Here is a 25,336-nt window from a genome sequence, read left to right on the forward strand (position 1 = left end):
ATGAGAGAGAAAGGCCAAGAAAGAAAGAAAGAAAGAAAGAAAGAAAGAAAGAAAGAAAGAAAAAGAATGAGGGATAAGGATAAAGAAAGAGAGAAAAAAGCAGAAAAAGAAACGTGGAAAGAGAAAGACAAGAGACAGAGAAATAGAGAGAAAATAAGAAGGACAGATAATTAAAGAGTGAAGGAAACAGAGATAAAGAGAAAGAAAGAGAGATAGATGGAAAGAGAAAGAGAGACAGTGAGAAGAGAGCGATAATGAGAAGGAGAAAGAAAGAGGAATATAAAAGGTGAGTGAGCGAGAGAGAAAAAAACAGACAAGGTAAGAGAGATAAAGACCAGAAAAGAAGAAGAGAAAAAGAATGAGGGATAAGGATAAAGAAAGAGAGAAAAAAGCAGAAAAAGAAACGTGGAAAGAGAAAGACAAGTGACAGAGAAATAGAGAGAAAATAAGAAGGACAGATCATTAAAGAGTGAAGGAAACAGAGATGGAGAGAAAGAGTGAGAGAGTTAGGGAGAGAGAGAGAAAATAAAACTGAAAGAGAGCCTTTCGGAAGGGAGCTCACTTCAAAGAGCCGGTTCACAGAGCCACTCCGTTCCCAAAAGGCACACCAATACTCTCAACTTCAGTCTTACTTTCTCTCGTATTTTTTTCAAGCCTCTAAAAAGCACGCTGGGAGGAGATGAAGAGAAAAAGGAGGAGGAGGAAAGGAAGAGAAAAAAAATAGAGAGGGAGGAAGCTGAGAAAGTCGGGAGCAGATGGGAGGACGGAAGGAAAGGATCTCTCCGTGGGCTTAAAGGATCCCCACGCCAAGAAACCCCAAAAGCCTTCCCACTTACTGTCAAGTTTCTCGGCATCCGCGTGGGGTCTGCCGCGTGGCGTGTACACCCTCCGTCACCCTTCGGATCCAAACTCGTCATGTCGCTCCTCGGAAGTCCCGCAGAACGCCCGTGACCCGCTTCGGAACACTCGGGACCGTCTTGACGCGCGCCCCGGAAGAGAGGAGACCGAGGAGGAAGCGAACGTCGAAGAGAGGCGTCGATAACCCGGGTCAGAGGCGTCGATAACCCGGGCTAGAGGCGTCGACAACCGGGCAGGATTCATTCGCCATGGCCGGGGCCAAACCGGGAGTCCACGCGCTGCAACTCAAACCCGTGTCCGTCCACGAAGCTCTCAAGAAGGGGGGAAAGTTCATTAAATGGGACGAGGTGAGGAAAAAAAAGTTTTTTGTTGTTTTAGGTGTTAGAAGTTCTTGGTTCTGTGCTTCAAAATGGCAGCGTGGGGTCATTAGTGACAGGTTGTGAAGTGCAGGTGTGTAAGTGTACATATCCGATGTTGGGCGCGTTATTGAAATAAATACATAAATAAATAAAGCAATTCGTTACAGTTACTTCTTTCTAAACTCACCAAAAGTATCGCATTACTGAATGCAAATGTCTAGTTACAAATGAATGTACAAGTAATCCCTCGGTTATCGCGGTTAATGGGGACCAAAACCACCCGCGAAAAGTGAAAATCCGCGAAGTAGCGACGCCCCTTCAATTATTAATTATTTTTAAAATTATTTTTAATTATTTTTTAAAATAATTATTATTTTAATTATTTTATTTTATTATGATTATTCTTTAGACCCGCAAATCTTTGAACCCGCGAAGTAGCGAGGTCCCACTGTATACGTACATTGCCGTCCTCTAAAACTGCTTAAAAATAGCAAGCGTACATACACAATATTGGGCACGTTGCTGAAAAAAGTAATTAGTTATTGTCACTAGTTTATATTTTGGTTTCTTTTTCTCTTTTTTTTTCCCATTTACATACCTGTCAACCTCCACGGCTGCATGCCCGTACAAACTGGCGTATTCTCCCGCACAAAATACAAAATAATCTTACACCATATTTTTTTTTCGGAATGATGCATGATGGGAAATCCCCAGGCGGCAGTTGCATGCGAACATTAGCATCAAACCGCTCGCTTCGTTTGCCACAAAAAAACGATACAGAGATAGAGGCTACTGCGGCGAACTCGTTTGACTTGATTCTTCCTTTTTTTCTTAACTAATTTATACAACACAATAATTCTTAATATAATGCATCAAAGCAAGTGAGCCGTTTGAGAGCCGGCTCTCTTTAATGAGTTGAGCCGAAAAAGCCGGTTCTCTAAAAAGAGACGGACTTCCTTTCACTACACAACTACCACGGAATGATGCATGATGGGAAATCCCCAGGTGGCATGCGCACAGTAGCATCAAACCGCTCGCTTCGTTTGCAATGAAAAAAACGATACCGAGATAGAGGCTACCGCGGCGAACTCGTTTGACTTGATTGATTTGCCGTTTGGTGATAGTCGGTGTATACCGGATGGTACCCATAATTGACAAATTTGCGTTTTTCCGTACAGATTTTCTTGTACGTCGTACACGTCTTAAAATGCATAATAAACGTACTTTGTACGCCAAAAACATACAGGTTGACGGGTATGGTTACTAAAAAAAGTAATTGGTCACGGCCACTAGTTTATATAGTTTTATTACTTTATCTCTCAATTTTTTTCTTACATTTTATATACTTTATCAGCAAAAGGCTTGGGAAAAAACTGTCTTGGTTTATTCACCTTCAGTCTCCATAATATGTATTCTTTTTTATGCTTTTTGGCACTCGTTTTCAGTTGCACTACACTAAACAACAACTCCTTGTGGTCAAATATTAAACACTGTCCCTTTCAACGAAAGTAGACCATAGAAACACGACATTAGTGCATACCTGTCAACCTGTACGTTTTTGCCGTACAAAGTACGTTTATTATGCATTTTAAGACGTGTACGACGTACAAGAAAATCTGTATGGAAAAACGCAAATTTGTCAATTATGGGTACCATCCGGTATACACAGACTATCACGAAACAGCAAATCAATCAAGTCTAACGAGTTCGCCGCGGTAGCCTCTATCTCGGTATCGTTTTTTTCGTTGCAAACGAAGCGAGCGGTTTGATGCTACTGGGCGCGTGCGTCTGCCGCCTGGGGATTTCCCATCATGCATCATTCCGTGGTAGTTGTGTAGTGAACGGAAGTCCGTCTCTTTTTAGAGAACCGGCTTTTTCGGCTCAACACATTAAAGAGGAGCCGGCTATCAAACGGCTCACTTGCTTTGATGCATTATATTCCGAATTATTATGTTGTATAAAGTAGTTGAGAAAAAAAAGGAAGTATGAAAGGAGAAAATGAAACAAAGACAGGTTTGTGGTTATCCCTTTAATCAGTATAATACCAACTATAATTGAATGCAGGAAATGAATGAATAATTTGAATAAAAAAATGTATTATATCCTTCTACAGTGAACGTTACCATGAGCCGGTTTATAGAGCCGTTTCGTTTGCAAAGCTACTTAATTTTTGAACTTTTTTTTTATAATAAACCTCATTCATGTTGAGCAACTCAGTATCTGACAACAATATAACAATATATATGATTTAAAAAAAACTCATATACAATATAACATGTTAAACTTCATAAACACGTTTGAAAAAAAAATATGGTGTAAGATCATTTTGTAAGGCAAAATACGAATGTTTGTAAGGGCATGGAGCCCTGGAGCTTGAAAAGCACGTTACTGAAAAAAGTAATTGGTTATCGTCACTACTTTATATTTTTTGATTTTTTTTCTCTTTTTTTCCATTACATTTACTTTATGAGCAAAAGGCTTGGCATAAAACTGTTGTTTTCTTCACCTTCTTTCTCCATAATATGTATTCTTTTTTTGTGGTTTTCGGCACTCTTCTTAGTTGCATTACAAAAAACAACAACACGTAGTGGCCAAATATTACACACTTTTAGCGAAAGTAGACCTTACAAACACAACTTGAGTGCCATGTCTGATCCCCTTGCAAACAATGGAAACAATTTTGAACAATATTCACGACGATCTAAATAACAATACGGAAGCTCCCCTTCTTGCGACCATTCGACTTACCAAAAACGGTAGATATGAACGTTTTTTTTCGGGATGTCGTAAAATATCCAGACATTGCTGTAAGTTAGGTTTTGTATTGTGTGCACCTTTTTCTAAGTAGAGGACACTACTGTAGTGCTCCTTTCTGCCACTACCGGCGCGTGGCGCTGTGAGAGGTCACCCAGCTTCCACTCCGAAGAAATTCAGCTCCTACTTCCTAGTTCGTGTGTAAACATTCGATACTCCATCTCCAGCGCGCTAAGAACTTTGACATTTTTATTGTTTTATAACCATTCAATATGATTCGTGTAGAGTGTAAAGAAGAGGTGAGACGTTTCTTTTGAAATGAAAGTGGAATAAGAAAGCTTGATGCGGTTGAAAAAAATGGTCGGAACGATTTTTTTCGGCCACCCTTTACCACGGAGGGGGAAGTTGGCTAACTCTTGAAGCTCATCTTCCAAAAGTAAGTTAAACTCCACTTTATTTATCTTTATAGAGCATATTATTTTATGAACTCTTTATTTTTTAGAACAAAAATATACAGGTTACTTATACAAGCCTTAAACATACAGAATATAGCACTGGAGCAACTTACAAATTCAACTTACAATCGTCCGGAACCGATGTCGATCGTAAGTAGGGCAGCATTTGTAAAGACAATTGAATTTATCCATCCATCCATTATCTGCACCGCTTGTCCTCAGTAGGGTCGCGGGGGTGCCGGAGCCCATCCCAGCTATCTTCGGGCAGTGAGCAGGGGACACCCTAAACTGGTTGCCAGCCAGTCGCAGAGCACACAGGGACAGACAATACGCTCGCTCATTCACACCTAGGGACAATTTGAACCGGACAATTAACCTAACATGCATGTTTTTGGAATGTGGGAGGAAACCTGATTTGATTTAAATCAATTAACACACTCCCATGCATATGAACATGCAAACATACACAAAATGAATGTTGAAGATGTTCCTGGTTGGAAAACAGCCAATACAGCAGGGGTTTCAAACTCAATTGAGTAAGGGGCCGCTGGAGCTCAAGTCTTGTTGAGGTTGGGCCCAAAGAAAAAAAGAAAAGCTCTGATAATAAGATGTGAGTAGATACGGTAGGGAGAATATCATTATATCATTTGGGAGAAGTTCAGCTTTCTAGAACTCTGTGCTTGAGACTTTGCCACCATTACTGTTTCGAGTAGTGCTTTGTTGGTACATGTATTTAGTGTTGTGCTGCTGGCAAATTGAGTGTTAAAGGTAACAAAGATGGTTGACGATCGGAGGATTTTTTACTTCATGATCTGCTTTTAATAAGTAGCGGAGTATTTCACCACGTTGTAACGACAGTTTAGTTTTGTTTTAGAGTTTTTGCTTTCCAGGAACATGTTCCTTTGTAACGTGTTACTCCCAACACTGCATACATGACAAGAAAGTTCCTATACAGTTGCAAAATGGCAGCAGTTCGTGAACGTGTTCGTTCTGTGCTCCATTCTCGTCGAGCCGGTTCTCCTCAGTCTCATGTTCATTCCACCCCCACTTTCTTCATCTGCTTTATTGGGGGAGAGCTGAGATGATCCTCTTACCCACGTGAGTGAATACATTGATTTCACAGGTACAAGAACCTATCGATTGATCGAAAACTGATTCATTGACCACTATAGTTAAAATCCACAAAACGAATTGGTTTGAATTTCAGAAGCTTTTAATCAGTTCATGGATTGCTTAACTGCATGTGTCGTCTGGTTACCAATGAGGACGCAACTCTGGACAGCCTTCTCCACTGTTGACTATCCGTGGCCTGTTCTTGGGTTGTGGCAAAGTTGGAAGCAGTGTATTCCTTAATGTCAGGGTTGGGTAGGGTTACTTTAACTGGATTACTTTCAATTACTTTTGGATTACTCCAATACCAAATATGCTAATAAAAGACAAAAGAAACTAAATATGAATACAATCACTAAATTTTGTGCAGGCTTGGGGAGTAACGGAATACATGGAACAGCAAAAATGATGTTGGCAAGCTTATCTCATCTCATTAGCTGCACTGCTTATCCTCAGTAGGGTCGCGGGGGTGCTGGAACCCATCCCAGCAATCATCGGGCAGTGGGCAGGGGACACCCTGAACTGGTTGCCAGCCAATCGCAGGGCACACAGGGACAGTCAACTCGCTCGCTCATTCACACCTAGGGACAATTTGGACCGGCCAATCCACCTGAAATGCATGTCTTTGGAATGTGGGAGGAAACCAGAGTGCCCGGAGGAAACCCACGCAAGCATGGGGAGAACATACAAACTCCGCACAGGAAGGCCGGTAGCTGGATTTGAACCCACACAGGAGGTTCCCAAGACCTTAGAACTGTGCCGCACACGCGCTAACCACTGCGCCGCCGTGCTGATGTTGGCAAGCTGTTTGGATTTCTTTTCATTTTGTTTCTGTCGCATTTTATGTTAGTTTTGCCGGAGATCAAAGCCAGGAGAGAAAGCTTACCACGTGTTGTGAGTCATAATTTTATTCATATTTAGTTTCTTTTGTCTTTTGTTAGCATATTTGGTATTGGAGTAATCCAAAAGTAATTGAAAGTAATCCAGTTAAAGTAACCCTACCCAACCCTGCTTAATGTACATGCCTCTTCAGACGTTTTTTTTGGGTTGAAACAGATAGCATGGATTTCCTCAGTATCTCACTGTTATTCACGGCCCCTTCATGATGGTTTATCTTTTTGTCCAACGGGAATCAAACGTCGGAAGCAAGGGTGTAGTGTTGCCATGGATGGAGGGGATTCCTCCCCAGCAATATCGAGCTATCATTGTCCTCACCTGCCATGCTTATCTTTGTAAAATGCACACCTCTAATATTTGATTCAAAAACGTAATAAACTTTAGTTTCATTTTTTCTCAAACCAAGCATTTTAAGTGACAAACGTTGGTGCATATACCAGCCTTTTTTCAGGTAGAGGTCCTCAGAATACTGTTAAATGGTCAATCTAATATATAGTTAACTTAAATCTAAACGGCTGCTAATCTGACTTTTTGCACTACTGGCAGTTTTTTATAGCTTGCCACTCCTTGCACATTGCTCTCAGCACTATTGTAATTACAGCGTTATTGTTACAGTGTTAATGTTACTGTGTACCTGACTTGTTAACCTGACTGCCCATTTTGCACATCTGGTTAGCTACTCTTCTTGCACTATCGGCACTATGGTAAAATACTATACGTAGCCAAAATACAATACAACTTTATTTATATCTGTACATTCAAGGAAACTGTGGGGGTCAGATGCATCGACATTTCGTTCTGTATACACGTGTACCAGTATCAGAAATTATTTTCCCCCCATTTTATTAACACTCCACTTATTGAAACATAAATATTTTGTTTGTTTGTTGTACATGATTCAATTGTTTGTTTGTTTGTACATGATTCAGATTGAATCGTTTCTTGTACATGATTCAATTGTTTGTTTGTTTGTACATGATTCAAATTGAATCGTTTCTCCGGCGCCGTCACGAATGGCAGCCACTCCAGCAGCTCCCGTGTTATTTTCGATTGTTCTCAGTTATTTTCGATTGTTCTCAGCTTAGGGATGCTGCTGGAAAAGTGAATTTCCCTTCGGGGATGAATAAAGTATCTATCTATCTATCTATCTATCTAGAATGACAATAAAGTAGATCTGAATCTGAATCTGAATTTGAATATGGTGTTATTAGGCCTTCAGAAATTAGGAACATGATATCAAAGGAATGGTAGTTTGCCATTAAATAAAGCAACCATCAAGGGAATATGTTGGGATAAAAAAAAACATGATTTTGCAGGGGGATTTTATATACAGTGGGACCTCGCTACATCGCGGTTCCACGTTCTTGTTTTCAGAGCTTCGTGGGCATAAAATAAATAAATAAAATAGAATAATAATTTTATTTATTTTTATGTATTTATTATTATTTTTTTTTTTCAAGCATATTTGAAGGGGCGTCGCTACTTAGCGGATTTTCACTTTTCGCAGGTGGTTTTGGTCCCCGTTAACCGGGTCTAAAAATAAAATAATTAAAAAAAAAAAAAATATATATATATATATATATATATATATATATATATATATATATATATATTTATTTTTTAAGCATTTTTGAAGGGGCGTCGCTACTTCGCGGATTTTCTCTTTTCGCAGGTGGTTTTGGACCCCATTAACTGCGATAACCGAGGGATTACTGTAGTAATATAATCTATACTGATGATCTTTTCAATCAAAAAATATATACATTTAATCAAAATGTCAGTTTCTCTTGGCCTTCATTGATTCATGAAACATTTTCATCATGACTGTATTGCGTTATTCTCAGACGTCCAGTCAAGTCATGTTTATTTGTACTGTATAGCCCTTAATCACAAAGAGTCTCAAAGGGCTGCACGGACCACAGATTATTGCAAACCACAGATTATTATTACACCATCCCCTGATCTAAAACCTACATGAGGGCAAGGAAAAGCTCGAAAACCTCAACATGAGGAAAATGAAGAAACCTTGAGTAGGGACCGCACATGATGACCAGTCTGCAATGGATGTTGCAATCACAAATAATACACAGATATTGTCAACATAAAATATAGGTTATTCATATGCTATAGAATAAGTGTGTTTTAAGCCTAGATTTAAACAGAGATGTTTTTTTTCTTAGACTATTTGAAAGAAAAGCATTCTTGTTCTAAAATTTGCTTGACTTGTATTTGTTGTCAGCAACCCTGGCATGCGGCAATTTGGGTCATTCTGCCTTCAGGCAGAACTAAAAGGTGTAGCACTCTGTCAATAATTAACTGGGCGGCTGACTGATACATTGCCTTATGCCCTCCCTGACCTTCTCTTTGGTTTATAAAATAAATCTACAAAAGGTCACCATATCATAAATGATTATTTGAAATGTTTCTTTTTAGTGGTGACTGTTTTTGGTCTTTATAGCCAGCAGGTTATATTTTTCTGGATAAATGCGGAGGTGGAAAAAAAGGGTGTGGGTTGCCACAGCGACGGGCAAAGTTCGTTGTTGGCAACTTGTGAGGGCCGGTGGCGTTTGCAATGTGCAAGCAGCAAAAAGTGTGATACAGACGCTGCCCGACCTATGAACGAGTTAGGTTCCGGACGATGGTTCGTAAATTGAATTTGTTCGCAAGTTACTTCAGTAACCTGTATTGTTTTGTCCTAAAAAATAGACCTTTCATAACATAATATGCTCTATAAAGATAAATAAAGTGAGGGTTAACTTACTTTTGGGAGATGCGCTTCAAAAGGTCCTACTCTGTGGTAGAAAGTGACCGGATAAAAGCCAACCATTTTCTCAACCACATCAAGCTTTCTTATTCCACTTTCATTTCAAATGAAACAGCTCGTTTCTTATTTACACTTTACACTAACCATATTGAATGGATGCACGAGATATCAAACGAGTAATGTCAAAATATTTAGCGCGCTGGAGATACAGTATTATATGTTTACACACGAACTAGGAAGTAGAAGCCGGATTTCTTCTTTGGGGTGGATGCTGGGTGACCTCTCACAGCGCCACCACACGCCGGTAGCGGCGGAAAAAAGTACTATAGTATTGTCCTGTACTCGGAAAAAGGTGCACAAAATACAAAATCTAATCTCTTACTGCAATGTCCGGATATTTTTCGACATCCTGAAAAAAATGTTTGTGATTAAGGGCTATACAAATAAACATGACTTGACTTGAAGTAGGGGAGCGTCTGTCTAGTAATGTGTTGTTCATGAATGAAACGGCTCTATGAGCTGGCTCGTGGAAGTGAACAACAGAAACTCGTTCCTGATTGGTAGGGAACCGGCCCCCCATCAGTCACTTCCAAGTGACTCTTAGAGCCATTATGAAACTTTTAAGAGGGTTGGTGGCGTTTGCGGTTTACAAGAGCAGAGTATGATGTAGTGACGTGTCGTTCACAAACGAAACGGCTCTATAAACCGGCTCTTGAATGCAATCGTCGGTTACGGGCTCCTGATTGATGGGGAGCCAGTTACCGTGGTTCACTTCCAAGTGCCGGCTCATAGAGCCATTTTGAAACTTTTGAGAAGGCTGGTAGCGTTTACAATTTGCAAGCAGCAAAGGGCACAATGTAGTGAACAAAACGGCTCTATGAGCCGGCTCGTGGAAGTGAACGATGGAAACTGGTTCCTGTTTGGTAGGGAGTTGGCTCCCCTTAGTCACTTCCAAGTGTTGACTCATAAAGCCCTTTCGGTAGCTGGTGATAGCTGCAATCTCTAAAAGCAAATCTCTATGAGCCGGCTCTCGGAAGGGAACGAAACCAGCTCTTCACTGGTGGGGAGTCAGCGCTTGTCCTTCACTCCCAAGAAACGGCTCATTTTTAAATTCTTTAGTAGGCTGGTGGCATTTACAATTTGCAAGGAGCAAAGGGCATGACGTCATGTGTGTCGTTCAGGACTAAAACGGACTCTTGGAAATGAGCGACAGAAACCGGCTCCTGATTGGTGGGGAGTCGGCTCCCTTTGTTCACTCCCAGGAGAGCCATAGAGCCATTTATAAACTTTTGAGAGGGCTGGTGGTGTTTACAATTTGCAAGCACCAAACAGCCTGATGTCATAATTCACGAATGAAATGGCTCTATGATGCTACCCATGAATCAGACTCTTAGAGATGTTTTTCTCTCTTGGGATTTGTCAATATGCATATATTTTTTTAGTGATTATGTGTTGATGACTTTAAATTTGTTTAGTGTATAAAAAGGTTAAAATTGCTTTGTATTTCATCCTGTTATGCTTCCTGTGTTTTTCTGAGATATGTTTCACAATTAGCTTTTAAAATATAAAAAGTGTAGTTTACTTATTTCTTACATCGTTGATTTGTTGTTGCACTGAAAAGTCAATCATTTTGATTGACATTCTGAATTGTTTGATTTTGAAGTTAGTTAGTATGAAACGGTTCAAAGTTTAAATGAGTTCACGGTCGAGTGAAACAATTCAATTCCGTTTTAATTTTTTTTAGAATTATTAGTTCTTTTTGTGATTAATTATACATTATTGGTAATTTACCAATTAAAGGTACCTTCAAAACATTTTTATCTTCATTTTTTTCTTAGCTATTTTTCCCCCTAGATTTTTTTCTTTTTTTTGTTTCCCCTCCCTGGTTTTTCACTTACTTTTCATTTTTTTTCAGTTTTCTCTCTTTTCCATTTCCTTTGTTTTGTTTTTCTTGCTTTTTCTTTTTCTTTTTTCTGTATTTTGTATTTTTTTGTTTTCCTTGATTTTCTTTTTACTATTTTTCTTGCCCTGTTTGTTCTCTACTTCTTTTCTTTTTTCTTTTTTTTCTTGGTTTCTCTTTTGTCTTTTTCTCTTTTTGTTTCTTTTTCTTCGCTTTTAACTTTTGTCTTGCTGCTTTTTCTTCCTTTGTCCTATTCTATTTTCCTAGCTTTTTTACTTTTTGTTTTTTCCATTTTTCTTCTTTTAATTTATTCTATTATTTTTTTTACCTTTTTTTTCTTTGTTTCCTCCCTTTTTAAGTCATAATGTGAATAATGTAACGTAATAATTGTTTTTGTTGCTTTAATCCACATATCAACAATCTAGAGACCCATTTGAAACCCGATAGACTGCTCTTTTTAGTGAGTGGAGCTGAGAAAACCAGTTCACAAAAAAAAGCCAGAACTCCCATCACTAAATCAAATCAAATACTTTTTTGGGAAAACACTTTGACACCGTAAATTACCGACCAAAGTACTGCATAAAAACAATTAGCGTACAATGAATCATCTCCTTTCTCCCCACCTGACAACCTGAAGCACCTAACACACTGACACACACAACTTTTAAAATAATAGAATAGAATGGAATAGAATATACTACCTTTATTGTCATTGTTACAAAATGGGTTAACATTTGTGACAACGAAATTGGGCATGACACTCCAGTCTCACACATTCACAGTGAGGTAAAAAAAAAACAAGAAGATAAAGGAACAGAGAAGATAAGGTTATAAAACAAGGATGATAAGGTTATAGTTATAATTTACACAATATTTACACAAGAAATGTCCGCATGTAGGATGTTACATACAATTTGGTATCGTAAGGGTTTGTGCAATATGCATTTGGTGCAAAAATAGTCATCATAGTGCAACAAATAGTCAACATATGCATTTGGTGCCCATAACAATAGAAATAAAACATAATTATGGTAAGGCACAGACTAATCATGTCGCGTGATAGAGGTTCAGAACGTCCTCGTTCGCAGGACGCTAGTAGCCGCAAGCTGAAAACTAACACAAAACTCCCTTATAGAAAAATATCATATGATTTGTGCGGCAGCGTTCCCTCGCAGCCTGTAATGTGATGTGAATTCCGCCAAGCTTTTTGTCAGCGATCGGGCACACATGGGGACAATGAAACCATCTGGACATGGAAGCCAATTCTTGTCACGCGAGCCGTTTCTTTTTGATCCTTCCGCCCACATCGCCACCCTTCACCGACACTTAAAACGCCATCTAAAGGGAATTACCAGGAAATGTTGTCGATAAAGTGAGCCAAAATTCCAAAAGACCTGAATCCATTTCCCTCTGGGTTTTGAAAAAGTAACAAATGGGTCCTCACCGGTAATATAAAACTATTTAAGAGAAATAAATTTCCTTGTGTTGTCTGCATTAAAAGCAGCTCCTGCAAATATTGCCAGGCCTTCTAACAAATAATGCTTTGTAGACTGAGAAACATAAGCAATATTATTATATCCCTCCAACAAACGATTCTTTTAGAATTTGATTAATCTGACGATTAACCAGATAAGGTAAAAAATGTATAACGTCCATCCCTGTATTCTGAAACAAAGCAATTCCTTAAAACAATGGCGTGCCGTAAATTTGACACTTGGGCCTTCAGTACTCCCAGTCTGAATTAGTGATGAGCTGGTTTGTTCGCCATACATTATTTTGAGGGATTCGGTGTTGTTGACTTTAAATCTGTTGAATTTAAAATTCCATTAAATGTGTGAAGCAAAAAAACAAAACTCAAAAAGCCAGCAGTGCGCTCTCATTAACTTAAATCTGCACTGTATTTAATCCAGAATACATGACATTTGCACTGTCATAGCACTTTTGTTTCATAGATCATAACAGAAACAAAGGTAAATGCCCCTGGTAGATGCTACAAGTTTCTTAAAACAAGGACTAACAGGCTCAGAGACAGTTTCTTTCCCAGGGCCATCACCACCCTAAACAAGCGCACGGAACTTAGTTGGGGATTTCTGTTGCTGCTGTTGGGAATTAAATATCAAAATGTACCGCTTACCAAATTGTTCGAACTAGTTATCTGACTCCATTAATCAAACACAACATGCATTCACCCAAAAATGTATTCGTGCTCGTTTCTTGACGGAAAATATGAACAGGAAAGCCGACATTTCCACATGGGGGCAGATATAATTTCGTTAACAATTTAACTAAATGTACTCCATCGAAAACGGCCAAATTAGCGTCGTTGGAGTCTCTGGGGAACCCTCTTCTGAAGTCCTCTTGCTTTTTTTCTCCTTGGCCCACGTCTCTCAGCAAGATGGTGTGCCGGCTCCTCCCATTGGCCTGCCAAGGAAGCCCAACGTGGGGCTTCTCAAAACAACGGCGAGCGTTTCTACGTGATCAGGGCCTTGTTCTCAAAACATCGCCTGCCGTCCTCTGTCAGAGTCCTGTTATTATTATTCCCTAGTCAAAATTTTCTGCATTTGGAACAGCGTGACCTGTCATTGAACTAAAGCCCAGTCAGTGAATATCTTGCATTAAACTCAATAAATGTCACTTGTATTCAATCGTATAAAATCCTTCATAGTCAAATGTATAAAATCCTTCACTTCACTACTGTTCATTGCGCTGTTGTTACCATGCACTCATCTTCATCACACTCAGGCCAGTCTCTAAGCACTACGTTTTAAATATTTTGACTATCCCGAGAGTGTTTAATCTTTAGGTGTTTACCCTAGAGTGCCATGTCCAATCCCGTTGTTATTGATGACACCCACGAAATTGAAGTAATAAGGTTGTTTGTCTGAACATTTTTTGACAAAGTCCAAAAATTGTTTCGGTGAAACCTTCTACCTCATAAACAATCTCTTACTGTAGAGAAACGGAAATTCAAAAGAATTTGAGAAGCTTTTTTAAAAAAAAACTATTTAATCAAAAAATTGCCTGTTTATTTCATAGTCGATTGGTTACTAACACGCCCCATAAACTCTTCTCGTTGGACATCTCAAGTTTCCATTAATGCTGCACACATCCCGTTAAATCCCTTTGAGGCCATGTGTCTGTACATCCGCCATATTGAATGTGGCAATTGCGGTAGAATGACATCATGCACTCAAAACCAAAGTATCCTTCTAAATCTAAAGCAGCTTGGTTCACTTCTCAATTGATTAAGTGAACGAATAATCTCCAAACTGCAAAAACAAGTGAGCAGTGATTGCTCGTTGTCATAGCCCTGAGCATGTTCGATGACGTCTTCAGTTGACTTAACTTATTCTCGTTTACAAACGAAACTAAGCAAACACTGGAGTATAAATAGAAATGGGCCACATAACTCGAATGCATGACACAGTGTTTGTTTTTAGATATGACCCTTTTAATTTCTCTTTTGTTAGTTAGTCCTAAAATAGTTCAGAAATAAGCATTCCATTGACCGAAACAGACATTCCTTAAAGGACTTCAGGACTTGTCGCCTTCAGGCGTTGTAGAAGACTCGACAATCCCCAATTCGGCCCTCTTCGGGATCTCCCGTGTATGTTTTTAGATATGACCCTTTTTGATTTCTATTTTGTTAGTCCTTAAATGGTTTAGAAATGAGAATGCCAATGACAAATAAAAACAGACATTCCTCAAACCCTTAAATTCCTGTAAAATTCGTTTAAAATCTCAATCCAAGACGTACCCGAAGTAACTTCAATGCTGTTCTTGAAGTATTTGGAGAATATGGAAGGTTTTGGTCTCTTTTGAAATGTAACTCCCTGAAGTCCTGTCCCAAAGTGAAATAATCACTGCAAGTCCTACTTACATTGAGATATCGAAGTTGGAACACACAGAAATACAAGATTTTTATTCTCGCCTGAATTATTATTATTATTGTTTTTTTCAATCACATCCCTGCAAGAGTGTCGCAGTTGCATCTTAGCTGGAAAAAAAACCCCTCCCTGGTCCCACGTCAAACTTGATAGCAATTTAAGAAACTAAATATTGTATTTTAAACCTTTTTTAAAAGTATCTCAGACAGTTTCAAATGGTGTTCATTTGTAGACGACCAGTTTACAGCCCTAAAAACTTTGCAGCCGTGTACTTTACTTTGGCCAATTTTTTAGACATTTTGAAAGAGTTGTAAATATTTGACTTCTCTTTCCAGAAGTCAATCACTGGTTTTGCACACTTGCGCGGTATAGTTACGCTCGGTTTTGAATACACATTGTAAATATGAATACATTTATGTTGGCAATTTCACTGTGTAACCAATGTGTCAACATTTGAACCGGTCACTATTGGCTAAAGATTTTTGTAGCCGAAAACAAGCAAAATCACAATAAAATGAGTTCTCAAACACAATCGGGGCAGAGCCAATTGACCTTCGTTTTTTTTCTTTTTCTTTCTTCTTATTAGCATTAGTTTGTCTAAGGCAAAGGCCCGTGGCCCACTGAAAACTGGTCCGTGGTCTACTTTTGGGTCTTGACCCACCAGTTGAGAAAATCATCTGTAGTAGACTCGACAATCCCTAATTCTCCCTTTTTGGAATATCCCATATGCGTTTTTTAGATGTGACCCTTTTGAATTTCACTTTTATTTGTTGGCCCCAAAATAATTCAGAAATGATCATGCAAACAAAAACATCTGCAGTTGAATCGACAATCCCTGTTTCGGCCTTCTTCGGGATCTCCCTTTCTGTTTTTCCCTCTTTTTTTGTTTTCTCCTCACTTCCTTTTTGCTTTGTTATTTCCTCGTCCGAATGTTTCAAAACAGGTTGGCGTCACAACAGGTCCTCTGTATCTGCAATAGCTTTGGGCGTTTTTCAGCTTGGCACATCAAACGACACAAACACACCTAATTGTGTACGTGAGGGCTGGAAGGCAGAGGAATGCATTCCGAATGTGCTTCCGTTTAGTTCCTCTTACAACTTGCTTGAGTTTGTCGTAGGTGTGTGTTTTTTAAATCCAAAAACTTCCTGCTGCGTCCTGACGAGATGGAATTGTTTTCGATCGAGATGATTTTTGAGTTTGTTCGAAATTCCCTACCGTAGCAGCAAACAGACTTTATGGAAAGGGGTTGTAAACAAGTCTTTCTGCATGCTCTCGGCTTTAGCTTGTTGGAACTTGTTCCCTTATTTTTTTGCCCTTTGACGTCCACGTTTTCAACCTTCAGTGCGATTGTAACCTCCTTCTTCCATGTAACCCTGAAGCGTCTGATTATAACTGCAACTCTTTGCTTTCACACAAAATATGGCCGGAAAAGAGAGACTGATTCATTCGTACTTGAGAGGCAGGCGCGTTTTGACACCAATTTGAGGAACACTCTCAACACAGTCACACAAGGGTGAGAAACAAGGGTTGTATGGGGGGGGTGTTGCTGGGGGAATTGTAGGAAGGTCAGGCATGCTCTCACACTTTGCATGCAGTTGTGGTTGACATCCCATCACCTTTACTCCTGATGCAACATATATTATTAAGAATCAGCATTTTGCCATCAGAGCAAAACCTCATTGGTCAAATTTTGGTAAACGTATCCTTTAAACGCATAGATTTCTTTCAGACATCATTTTTCTACTTTGAAAAAAAAAAAAATCAAAAAATAATTACCGTAATTAACAATTAAGTAGAAAAATAAATAAATACAGTTTTGGGGACACATTAGGGTATACATGTCAAACTGGTAGCCTGAAAGCCAATGCTGAGAAAAGCACAAGGGAAAAATGAACTGAAATGTCTCGGATTTTTAGATATGTCGCCAAAGCCAGGCGCCACTCGCAAAGCACCCACTGTAGCTGTATTTGCTGACTACCATTAATCAACCAGAGAACATTGAAGACACCCACCCCCCATGTCATTTTACCTTATATAAAATTCACAGACACACTGTTTCAGGCAATATGAAAATTACAAAATTAAAAAAAGGAGCACCTGAGTGGCTTTGCAGAATTTTAATGAAGATTTAGCTCTTTGTTGATAGATAACATATATTTTATAGAATAAAATATATGTTATCTATCAACAAAGTTCCTCAATTCAGGTGAACATTTTCATAAAATAATAAAAAGTAGAATGACTTTTCAATTATTCATTTGAACAAGTATTTGTATGCTACTTTTGTCTCTTTCCAGTCTGCCTGAGTTTCCCCGACATAAATAAACAGGAGTAGAAATGAATTAAATTGTTATTTTGCCTTCTTACAAAAGCTACCAAAAATTAGATTTTACTGAAGTAAAAAAAATAACAAGGACATCGAACCCCAGTAGTTAATACATCTTAAATCCTTGAAATACAATACAATACAAGACAATTGTGAGCCTCCAAAAAGACCCCCAGACCTCCAGCTGAGGCACACTTTTTATCCCATTAATTTACTAGTCGAACCCTGTGAAAGTGTTTGAGGCCCTGAACTAAAAACAGTTGGACACCCCTCCATTAAGAGGTGAACCATTCACCTGGATTTGTGTATTTAAATGCTAAATTGGCATTTTTTGTTTTAATAATAATCAATGAGTGCATCAACTGATCAAGCGACTCATTGAATAATCGTTTGCCTCAGCCTCAATCAAACTGACTAATGGTATCGGTACTTTGTGTGAGTGAATGTTTAAGAGTAGGGCTGGATGATAAGTCCAAAAAATGAAATTTGTTTTTTTATCAGTCAGCTTGGACGATTACAATGTTAGCGATTCTTTAAATATAAGCCCCACTGATTTCCATTTACTTAAATAACATTTTATCAATGACAAAAATGCTGTGCGAGTTATATAGGCAAAAATAACCAATAATAAATCTGTATTAAATGAAAGTTATCAGGTCTTATAAAACCGGCTACCATGTTCACTGACTGCCACAATTAACTAGTAAGTAACTGTTGTTTGATAATCAGCAGCAGTTTTCAGTAATTCAAATCCAACTCTTAATTTTCTACTCTCGATTCAGCAAATGGTCAGATTGACGAATTTTAAAATGACATCATAATCAAATTGACATACAAATATCCTAAATTCCGGACTATAGAGCGCACCTGATTTTTAGCCGCACGCACCACATTTTAAGAGGAAAACCGATTTTGTACTTACACAAGCCGCACCTGTATGTAAGCCGCATGCGCCCACATTATAAAGTGTAACACAAAATTAACCCAAACCCGACTTTAAGTCCCGCGATTGAAACTGTATGTCCTTCATTAAAGTACACAGTCCAAAATTCACAGCCGGCAAAATGAACAGAAAATGATACCGGTACTTAAGGTTTGATGCAGACCTGCAGAGTCCGGGTCCCGTTGAAAGTAATTCAAGGAAAAAAGTGTATATTTCCAAAGGTAAGGGTGGGAAAAATATATATCCACTATTGTCCACTTCGTCCACAAACACGTCTCAACTTTACTCCACTTCCCGTCAGCCCCCGTTGTTTTCGCCCCTTCTTTTTGATTCGCCCGTTCAAAACATATCAGAATAAGTCTCTAAAATATATACATTACAAAAATATACAGTTGCAAATATATATTATACATGGTTACACAAATTTACAAAGAAAGACGGTACACCAAGAGAGTTTTCAAAGCTTTAATAATAGTAATATAACTTTCATCCCAAACGGTGCCTGACAGGGCAGTTAATGGTAGCAACACGCTCGCAACACAGTAAACGGGTCTGTTAAAAAAACATACCGTACTTGTAAAAATCACGGTAAACCGTCCTCATCTTCGTCCTTAGAACTGAAGCCATCAAAGTGGTCTTCCACAGTGTCGGAAAGAAACTTTGTCATATAGACGTCGTCCCACGCTCCCATCCACTCCTGATTCTGTGCCCTCCTCTCCGTCACGCAGCAGACCGGCTTTTCGGAACCCGTTGGTGATGGTGGATTTTTTGATGTGCCTTTCTTTTTGCATTTTGCATGATGAGGGTATGTTAACGCTAATTTAATTTGTGCACAAGCCAAGAAGTTGCAGTCTTCTTCGGCGCATATGTTCCACTGGTCTAACTCTTACCTTTTGTACTCAAGCGCCGCTGGCGGCCGTTAGAGAAATTACATAAATTGGCCGCATCACTGAATAAGCCGCAGGGTTGAACGTTTGTGAAAAAAGTAGCGGCTTATAGTCCGGAATTTACGGTACTTCCACATGTCTGAGGCTGAGCAAAAAATAGCATCAAACATCCTGAGAGGAGAAGCCGAAGGGTGGTCATTAGCTGTTGGGGGTTGATCATTACGGCCAGGTAATAAGCTACCATGTCAGAAGGTCAACGCCAGAAATGTGGCCCCAGCAATCAATTAGTGGGGAGAAATATGTGGCAAAAGTCCTATTCACAAACAAGAAAGTCAGTACTATGATTTTCACAGTGTGCTGGTTAGCGAGTATCTCCAATTAAAGAGCCGTCGCCTACGTACAAAGAACTACAGGATATCAGGAAAATACGGCACTTGTCTTGAGTGACCTTCTCTGGAACTGAATTGTGAGCTGGTCCCCAAGTAACAAAGCAAGATGCTGTTTTTTGGTCACGTGATCTTATCTATGGCATTCCTGTTGGGCGATGTTGGACTGTGTTTGTGTGGACATTTTTGACCAAAAAAGAATGAACCATTGACTGACACAAGGTCGCAGCCTTGTGTCGAGTACCGGTAAATTTAGGTCACGGGTTTAAAGATTCTTGCTATGTGGGACACGGAGAATTCTTGCAAATGGAGGTTAATCAGTTTTACTGTTAAGCGAGTCTCATATTTGGTCACGATAAATCGAATTTTTCTGTTTATCAACTAGAATGGGGATTGAAAACTGAATAGTTTATAAGATGTTGTATTTTTGTATTTATGTTCTTTGAGTCTTTTTGTGATTAAGGGTTATACAATATAACCTGACTTCACGTGAATATAATTGACTCTTCATTTTAAATACTGATATATATAAAATTTTGGATTGACACGCTACATTAATCGGACATTTACAATTGTTAGTGTTTAATGCAATGATTATGCATGTCTGGTTTTGAAACCACTCCAGTTTGTCTATGTTATTAACCAGTTAATACTGCCATATATTTGTGCCTAATAATTTCTATAAACTTGTGGTTTCTTAGCATCCGGAGGAAGCATTAACGTGTAGAACAGAAATTCTTCTGCACAGGTCGACTCCGCCTGGTTTTTAAAAAAAGTAGATAAGAGTTAATGCCAACTTAATAGATCTCAAGCTCCACCAATGCTATCTTTTACCACCCTCGCTCCTACTTAATGTCGCTAGTCGCTAATGCTAGCCACTGTAGGAGAGCTTGAACTTTAAACATTTTCAAATTTCACACCTTAAGCGTAAATAGTTGCTAGTGCTAGGCGAAGCGTCAATGACACTAGCTTATTTAACAGTAATGGTGGGCACTTTTTATAGAATTAGAGATGAAAACTTTTGTTTTCAACAAGTTTAGGTTCGAGAGCGTTCTCCATCCGGGCACCGGTGCTGTGGAATGCTCTTCCCCCTGAGATCCGATCTGCAACCTCAGTGGAAATGTTTATATCTAAGCTTAAAACACACTTCTACTCTATAGCATATGAATAACCTATACTTTTTGTGGACAATATCTCTGTGTTATTTGTAATTGCGACATCCTTTGCTGTCTGGTAATCCTGAAAGGGGATACCACATGTGCGGTCCCAACTCAAGGTTTCTTCATTTTCCTCATGTTGAGGTTTTTTAGTTTTTCCCTGCCCTCATGTTGGTTCCAGATCAGGGGATGGTGTAATAATAGTCTGAAGTAATAGTCTGTGCAATAGCCTATCCAGCCCTTTGAGACTCTTTGTGCTTAAGGGCTATACAAATAAAAATGACTTGAAATGACTTGACTAGATGTTGTGCAATTACATATTTGACCACGCTAGAGGCTAAGATAACTGTGCATTGAACTTTCATATGTCTTCTGTCTCTACATTTGAAATATTTTCCTTTTTTTTTTTATATTGTGTCCTATGCCAGCCATGCCTCGAACCCAAACTCAAGGTATTTCCTATGTTCAGGTCAACACCTAAGATCACAGCTTTGTCTTTTGGACATTTAGTTCCCTGATTTGCTTTTCGAGAACAAGTGAGCAAGATTGCCATCTCAACACCATCTTTGATATTGTTGCCGTCATGTGAAAAAAATGAATCTCAAATTTTGTATTTGTTATTGTCCAATGATATTTAAAGAGTAATCATTTTCTACGGCTGGCAATAATTAAAATATTGTTGCTTTCATGTAAAATGGGAATATTTTGTATTCATTTCAGGGGATCATTTGACTTTTCGATTATTTTTTACACATGAAAGCGATGCTGTGCTAAACGGTGCTAACAGGAAACAGATTTGGCTTAAGTAGCGCATATTAGAGACTCGAACTGTCGGGCAGACTCCGCTGATGATGCTTGTGAGACTCGTGATGTCAGTTCCTCTGTCGCCCTGTTTCGCAACATCCCTCCGCTGAGATTCCTGGCTGTAATGAAAGTGTGGAGATGGGGGCGTGTGCGAATGACTTAATGGTCATTAATGACATACTGTCGCACTATTATGAGATTATTGTTGCACATGGAAATAAGCACCTCTGACGTCTGGGCGCTTTTCAGCTTGACAGGTTTCTTGTTGCACACATATTTAAATGAGGCCTCTCCTGAAAATAGTGGCGTACATTAACTATAAAGCTCAGAAAGGGCATGAGTACACTTTATTTTTTTGTTTTTGTTCATTTGTTGATTTTGTATTCCTATATTTTCTGTACAACGCGCACTTAAACACCACACTTTTTCCAGAAATGAAGGTGCGCCTTGTCATCTGGTGCGCCTCATATACAGCAGAATACGGCTGATACGATTGTAAATGCCAAACATGGTTTGACAATATGTCACACTATCGGAGCAATTGATATGCAATGATTGATTAAATCGCCAAGCATCACTGATCTAAATTGCAAAACATTGTACGCACCAGGAATCAAATCCGAGTAGTGGCGGTGAGAGTGCCAACACTTAACCACTAGACCACCATTGGCACAAAAACTTATCATACAGCATTAGACAAATTCTCAGTATCAGGCTATCTTTACGGTGCAAGAAACACTGATATACATAGTGCATTCTGATAGGTTACACCAGTGTTTTTCAACCCTTTTTGAACCATGGTACACTTTTCTTTACAAAAAAGTTTCGAGGCACACCGTCCGTCGAAAATGTTTGAAAAGTTATGTCAAATATTTCACTGTACTACCTCATAAGCAGATAATTAGCATATAAAAAGAAGAAAATAATACTTAAAATAAAAAAGAATGATGTGCTGTATTAGTTTTTATTTTTTACAGTGCAATCTTAAATTACATTATTAAATGTACTGTGCTACCTCATGAGTAGATAATTAGTATATAATAATGTACTGCCACCTACTGATATGGATGACTATTACAGTTCCTCGTCTGAAGACGGCAATAATACTGAATAATGGCCTGATTCCAGCGGCACACTAGTTTGCCCCGGCACACTGGTTGAAAAACACTGGGTTAAACAGTCTATCTACTTATTCATAAACAAATGTTAGAGAATGGAGAAAACAAAGCCAACAAAGTATTATATGAAATACAAGCTCTTTTACTTACGCATACAAATTAAATCCATAGGTTATTGATGCACAGGTGAAAGAGCGGAGACTGTTACACCAGAATGCACTATGCTAATCAGTGTTTTGGCACTATGACTAAAAATAGTGTGATAGTGGTATAAGCCCCCCCGTATGTCATTTGTATCATTGGTGGTCTAATGGTAAAGTGGCGGCACTCTTGCCACGACTATTTGGGTTCGATTCCCATTGCATACAATCTATTGCGGGTTTGGTAAGCGGCAGATATTAAAGGATTGCATTAGTATGTACCTGTGTACACTGAAGGTCTTACTGTAGTCCTAATTTCATGTGCTTTAGGTGTGAAATATATATGAAAAAATATTATTTTCAGGGGGTGCACCTCATGTTCACCTCTAATAAACTCTGTCCCATTCCTAGGAGCCCAGCAGTGGGCCCCCCACCTTGGTGACCCTAAAAGTGGACCCAGATGGCTTCTTCCTCTACTGGACGGGAGGCGCCAACATGGTGAGCAAAACAATGTGCCACGCTAACATGGAAAGGGTCTTGCCAATCAATGTGTCCCTGTCTTCGTCTCTCCCGTTTCCCACCTTGATGCGCTAGTCATCATTTTCAGTCTATCATTGCGCTTCCTGTCCTCTGTTGCTTCCAGCCATTATCGCGACCATATTAGATCTGACGTCGGATGCATTTAGCAGTCGTTATTAGCCGATTGCTACATGCAACATGATAGCAGGATGTGGGCTGAGAGAAAAGGAAGACTTTGCGGTGCCATCTTTGGGACATTTATCCCATTATCAATCTGTCACCAGGAAATAAAGGCCCTCGGTACACACGTCATTCTAGGCGAAACACATGTTCTCTTGTTCCGGATCCAAGTCAAGTCATTTTTAGTTGTATAGCCCTTAATCACAAAAAGTCTCAAAGGGCTGCACAGGTTATTGCACAGACTATTATTTCAGACAATTATTCAACCATCCCCTGATCTGGAACCAACATGAGGGCGAGGAAAAACTCAAAAACCTCAACATGAGGAAAATGAAGATCGAAGTGTTCCAAGACAGTATGCTTTCCATCGCCGGTGGTGAAACCGTGACACTATTCTGCAAAGATTTATTTAACGATAGAGGTGAGGATGTCAGCGGGATGACAAAGTTTGGAATTTGGACATGCAAATTGCAAGGTGAAAAGCGCGAGCTAGCTTGGTGCTGTTGAATGTGTTTTGTCACCACTTTTTATTTGTTGCCAAAACAAACTGCACTACTTGGTCCACGTTGCCTAACTCAATAAAGCCAAACGTGCTGAGCAAAGCATTGCTGTTTTTTTTTTTCCAACAAAATAATAATACAGTACAGTCTATACGACAACAAAAACAAATAGGGCAGCAACTAGAGTGACGACTACAACAATAACTTAAATGATAATTAGATGGTAATATATTATTATTATTATTCACCTAAATGGTAATGGTAAATGGTCTGCATTTATATAGCGCTTTTCAAGTCAATGAAGACCTCCCAAAGCGCTTTACAATGTGCTTCACACTTACCCATTCACGCACACACTCACACACCAATAGCAGCCATGCAAGGCGCCGACCTGCTTATTGGGGGCATTAGGGATTCAGTGTCTTGCCCAAAGACAATTCGACATACAACACAGAGGAGCCAGGAATCGAACCTGCGATCTCTTGATCCCAAGACGAGGGCTCTACCTCCTGAGCTAATAATAATAATAATAATAATAATAATAATTTCCTTGTATTGTCATTCTGTGTAACAATGTACACAGAACGAAATGTCAATTGCACCTGACCCGTTGTAGCGAGCCGATGCAGCCGCAGCCAACAGAGGGCGCCGCCGACCACTTTTAAGTCTTAGGAATGACTCGGCCGGGGCGCGAACCACCGACCTCCCAGTCTCAAAGCGGGCGCCTTACCATCTAGGCTACTGAATGCCGCCCACTTAATGATGAAATAAGAAATAAAATATACAAATAAAAAAAAATAAAAAATAAAAATTAGAATAAACAAAACCAGGGGTTATCAAACTTTTTTAAGTTGAGAAATAGAAGTACGGTTGAAATGGGCTCATTTATCTACTGAAACATCTGCCTTGTATAAGAGCATAGTGATCTACAAATATAAATTATAGTCTAGTTTTAAAAATAATTCATTGTGTATTTAAAGACTGGATTGTGTCAATGATTTATCATACCAGTTAGAAATCCCACTTCTTATAAAATCACAATAACTTTTGACTGGTGAGCTATGTGTGAGTGTCATGCCCAATTTCGTTGTCACAATATGTTAACCCATTTTGTAACAATGACAATAAAGGTATATTCTATTCTATTCTATTCTATTCTATTCTATTCTATTCTATAGTCAGACCTGTTCCATTGGCTACTCTGGTGTTCTAAGGGGTCTACCTGGTACCTGGAGGCACCACGCTGTTGACGCCTGAACTTAAATTCCAAGAAATTCAAATGATCAAATTGAGAAAGTAATAATTGAATAAAAAAATAGAGACCAAATAAAATCAAGTTTGCATTATGTATAAATTATTTTATCATATAATGCTTTTGGTTTATTTCCTTAT

The 25,336-nt window shown here is 39.0% G+C and overlaps 1 protein-coding gene across 2 annotated transcripts in view; it reads left to right on the forward strand.

Annotated features, from left to right (window-relative positions):
- Positions 1-641: 641 nt before the first annotated feature.
- The window catches only part of plcb3 (phospholipase C, beta 3 (phosphatidylinositol-specific)), a 76,953-nt gene continuing 52,258 nt past the window's right edge, over positions 642-25,336 (forward strand). For both annotated transcript variants that reach the window (XM_088348749.1, XM_088348750.1), the window contains exons 1-2: positions 642-1,205; positions 23,157-23,243. In XM_088348749.1, coding sequence (XP_088204875.1) covers positions 1,107-1,205; positions 23,157-23,243 — 186 coding nt within the window. In that variant the 5' untranslated portion in view covers positions 642-1,106. The remainder of the gene's footprint in view (positions 1,206-23,156; positions 23,244-25,336) is intronic.

Source organism: Urocampus carinirostris, chromosome 11, assembly GCF_059441175.1.
Source record: "Urocampus carinirostris isolate Australia breed hairy pipefish chromosome 11, RoL_Ucar_1.0, whole genome shotgun sequence".
In the NCBI taxonomy this organism is placed as follows: domain Eukaryota; kingdom Metazoa; phylum Chordata; class Actinopteri; order Syngnathiformes; family Syngnathidae; genus Urocampus; species Urocampus carinirostris.